Source organism: Grammomys surdaster, unplaced genomic scaffold, assembly GCF_004785775.1.
Source record: "Grammomys surdaster isolate TR1022 unplaced genomic scaffold, NIH_TR_1.0 194, whole genome shotgun sequence".
Taxonomy (NCBI): domain Eukaryota; kingdom Metazoa; phylum Chordata; class Mammalia; order Rodentia; family Muridae; genus Grammomys; species Grammomys surdaster.
Genome location: NW_021604639.1, coordinates 11,195,640 through 11,199,776, shown reverse-complemented (window position 1 = coordinate 11,199,776; position 4,137 = coordinate 11,195,640). Strand labels below are relative to the sequence as shown.

General features: G+C 48.9%; 1 protein-coding gene and 1 pseudogene across 1 annotated transcript; both read left to right on the top strand.

Annotated features, from left to right (window-relative positions):
* Nucleotides 1-465: 465 nt before the first annotated feature.
* On the top strand, nt 466-1,378 carry LOC114623126 (calmodulin-4-like). The gene has a single exon (XM_028769798.1). It carries the CDS (start codon nt 599-601, stop codon nt 1,043-1,045), a length of 447 nt encoding a protein of 148 aa, XP_028625631.1. The 5' UTR covers nt 466-598; the 3' UTR covers nt 1,046-1,378.
* Nucleotides 1,379-2,932: 1,554 nt separating this feature from the next.
* LOC114623173 lies at nt 2,933-3,377 on the top strand (annotated as a pseudogene).
* The last annotated feature ends 760 nt before the right edge of the window (nt 3,378-4,137 follow it).

Here is a 4,137-nt window from a genome sequence, read left to right as displayed (position 1 = left end):
CCTTACACCATCCTCACCCTTAGGACAAGAGCTGAGAGGGATACTAATCTGAACCCCACTAAGGACTGCCAATCCTGATCCTCAGCAGCTTCTTTGACACTTGTGCCCCTTCCCAAGTGAGTCTCTGTGAAATGGGGAATGCACTCTTGAAACCACCAGCTTGGTCAAAGCCTCTGTGACAATCAGCCACAGGGTAAGTGGGTCTAGGCAGATGTCCATGCAGTGGGGTGGTCTGCTATCCAGGCTAGGTGAGGCTGGCAGACTTTGCCCTATGCCCTCCAGGCCACTCCCTAGCAACTTATCCACAGATTTTCTCCTCCATTAAAGTTACTTCACTCCTTGTCTGCAGCTGGTCTGTCCTTCCCTGGGAGGAGCATCATGCCTGAGGGTAAGGAGAGGGTGGGGAGCTTTCTCCCTCTGCTCCAATCACAGAAAAGGAGGGGGTTCCGATGCCAGGGCAAGGCTACCTATAGCTCAGCCCTTCAACAGCCACAGCCTCAGAGCACAGCAGCAGCCTTGAGCTCTGGACCAGAAACCCCAGGAGCAGTAGGTTGACATCTAGTTGACAGGAAGCTCAGAAGCTTTGTAAGGTACAGAGATGTCTCACGGGTTTACTAAGGAGCAGGTGGCTGAGTTCCACAAAGCTTTTGATAGGTTTGATGAGAATAAGGATGGCCATATCAACGTCCAGGAACTTGGAGCTATAATGAAGCAGCTGGGCAAGAATCTCTCAGAGGAGGAACTGAAGATGCTCATCTCCAAATTGGACAAAGATGGTGATGGTACCATCAGCTTTGAAGAATTCCTAACGGCCTTGGAGAAGTATAAAAAAGGGAACAGGGCGGGGGAGCTGCGGGCTCTCTTCCAAGTCCTTGACCAGAATGGTGATGGGTACATCACTGTGGAGGAGCTCAAGCAAAGCCTGTCCAAGATGAGTGAGTCGCTTTCCCAGGAGGAGCTGGAGGACATGATCCGTGTGGCTGACGTGGACCAAGATGGGAAGGTGAACTATGAGGAGTTTGTGCGTGTCTATACTGAGAAGTGAGGCTGCTGAGTGCAAGCTCCACCTCACCGTCTACCTCCCTGACTCGGACAGACACTTGAGCCTTCTTGTGGGGCTCTGCTTTTGTGATGGGGTTAAAAAAAAGAGAGAAGCTGGTTCTCTTGGTGTATGGGAAACTACCTCACGAGTGAGGAAGACTTTATTGGATCTGGATGCTGTACCGCCTGGAGCTGGTCACTAGTCTCCTCTGTGCTTGCTGAGACTCTTGTCAGAGGATGGTTTCCTTGGGTTGGTCTTTCTCCCTCTTGCTGTGGAATGGGTGCTTCCTACCTCCCAGGGCTCTTATAATGGTTTAAATAAAAAGAATGAAAATTCTGTGTACTTGGTGTTTAATTACAGAGGAAAATCCCAAGAGATTCCAAAAAAAAAAATATATTCTTTGGAGCTACAATCATTTTCATAGAAATGGAGAAGCCTTCCGCCTACCTCTTGTCTTCCTTTGTTCCCCACAAGGAGGAAAAGTGAGTACTGGTATGTAGTCGGGGTGGTCAGATTGAAGAAGTAGTTGTTTTGAGCTTTAAGGTCTGCTTGAGCTGTTGGGTACTAGTACCTGGCCTGGGATGGGCAGGACCAACTACACCCCCACCAAGAAAAGACAGCCTCTTTCTCACACAGCCTGTTGTGAGTTAACCTTGAATAAAATGGAGGGTGAGAACTGTCTCTATATTTGTGTCTCTGTGCATGTCTATGACTGTTTGCATAAGCTTGTCTGTGTGTATGTATGTTTGTGTAAGTCCAATAACCTGCTCCAGGTTGTTCAGGGTTGGGTTTCCTTCCAGAATGCAGACCATACACAGAAGGCCATGGGTAGGGGCTCCCAGGTAGACTCATGTGCTTAGGGCTGATACAGGAGATCCCAAAGAGCTCAAGTTCCTTCCACGGCTGTCCTGTCCTTGAACTTTGCTGGCCACACATTGCCTTCCAGGGCAGAAGCAACACCCACCCAGGCAAGACTCTCCAGCCTGAGTTGTTTCCCCTCCTTGTGTATGGAATGAGCATCTCTTATCTCCAGTGGAGATCCAGAGAGTCCGGAGAACACTGGACTTAGCTGTGGAATTGTAGAACTCACTAGGAGAGATGAGAGGCCCTTCCTCTCACCTCTGATTTCATACTTCATGTTTGTATTTGTAAACAATGCCTCAGCAGCAGAATGATATCCAGATCCTTACTTCCTGGGTGCTAAAAACAGACAACCCCAACCTCTGTTTTGTCAAGGACTGTGAGTACAGTCAAGGCTATAGCTAAATCCAGGAAGACTTGGTACTTCTCCCTCTTCCACCATTCTCACCCTTAGGACAAGAGCTGAGAGGGATACTAATCTGAACCCCACTAAGGACTGCCAATCCTGATCCCCGGCAGCTTCTTCAACACCTGTGTCTCTCCCCAAGTGAGTCTCTGTGAAATGGGGAATGCACTCTTGAAACCACCAGCTTGGTCAAAGCCTCTGTGACAATCAGCCACAGGGTAAGTGGGTCTAGGCAGATGTCCATGCAGTGGGGTGGTCTGCTATCCAGGCTAGGTGAGGCTGGCAGACTCTGCCCTATGCCCTTCAGGCCACTCCCTAGCAACTTATCCACAGATTTTCTCCTCCATTAAAACTACTTCTTTCCTTGTCTGCAGCTGGTCTGTCCTTCCCTGGGAGGAGCATCATGCCTGAGGGTAAGGAGAGGGTGGGGAGCTTTCTCCCTCTGCTCCAATCACAGAAAAGGAGGGGGTTCCGATGCCAGGGCAAGGCTACCTATAGCTCAGCCCTTCAACAGCCACAGCCTCAGAGCACAGCAGCAGCCTTGAGCACTGGACCAGAAACCCCAGGAGCAGTAGGTTGACATCTAGTTGACAGGAAGCTCAGAAGCTTTGTAAGGTACAGAGATGTCTCACGGGTTTACTAAGGAGCAGGTGGCTGAGTTCCACAAAGCTTTTGATAGGTTTGATGAGAATAAGGATGGCCATATCAACGTCCAGGAACTTGGAGCTATAATGATGCAGCTGGGCAAGAACCTAGCAGAGGACGAAGTGGAGGCGCTCTTCTCCCAACTGGACAAAGATGCCAATGGTTCTGTCAGTTTTGAAGAATTCATGATGCTCTTAGAGAAGTATCTAAAAGTACAGGACGGGGAAGCTGCGGACTCTGTCCCAAGTCCTTGACCAGAATGGTGATGGGTACCTCACTGTGGAGGAGCTCAAGCAAAGCCTGTCCAAGATGAGTGAGTCGCTTTCCCAGGAGGAGCTGGAGGACATGATCCGTGTGGCTGACGTGGACCAAGATGGGAAGGTGAACTATGAGGAGTTCGTGCGCGTCTACACTGAGAAGTGAGGCTGCTGAGTGCAAGAACTACCTAACATCTATCTCCCTGACTCTGACAGGCACTTGAGCCTTCTTGTGGGGCTCTGCTTTTGTGATGGGGTTAAAAAAAAGAGAGAAGCTGGTTGTGTTGGTGTATGGGAAACTGCCTCATGAGTGAGGAAGACTTTATTGGATCTGTATGCTGTGCCATCTGGAGCTGGTCACTAGTCTCCTCTGTGCTTGCTGAGACTCTTGTCAGAGGATGGTTTCCTTGGGTTGGTCTTTCTCCCTCTTGCTGTGGAATGGGTGCTTCCTACCTCCCAGGGCTCTTATAATGGTTTAAATAAAAGAATGGAAATTCTGTGTACTTGGTGTTTAATTACAGAGGAAAATCCCAAGGGCTTCCATATAAATATTCTTTGGAGCTGCAATTGTTTTCATAGAAATGGAGAAGCCTTCCGCCTACCTCTTGTCTTCCTTCGTTCCCCACAAGGAGGAAAAGTGAGTACTGGTATGTAGTCGGGGTGGTCAGATTGAAGAAGTAGTTGTTTTGAGCTTTAAGGTCTGCTTGAGCTGTTGGGTACTAGTACCTGGCCTGGGATGGGCAGGACCAACTACACCCCCACCAAGAAAAGACAGCCTCTTTCTCACACAGCCTGTTGTGAATTAACCTTGAATAAAATGGAGGGTGAGAACTGTCTGTATATTTGTGCCTCTGTGCATGTCTATGTCTGTTTGCATAAGCCTGTCTGTGTGTATGTATATGTTTGTCTATATTATCCATGTACAT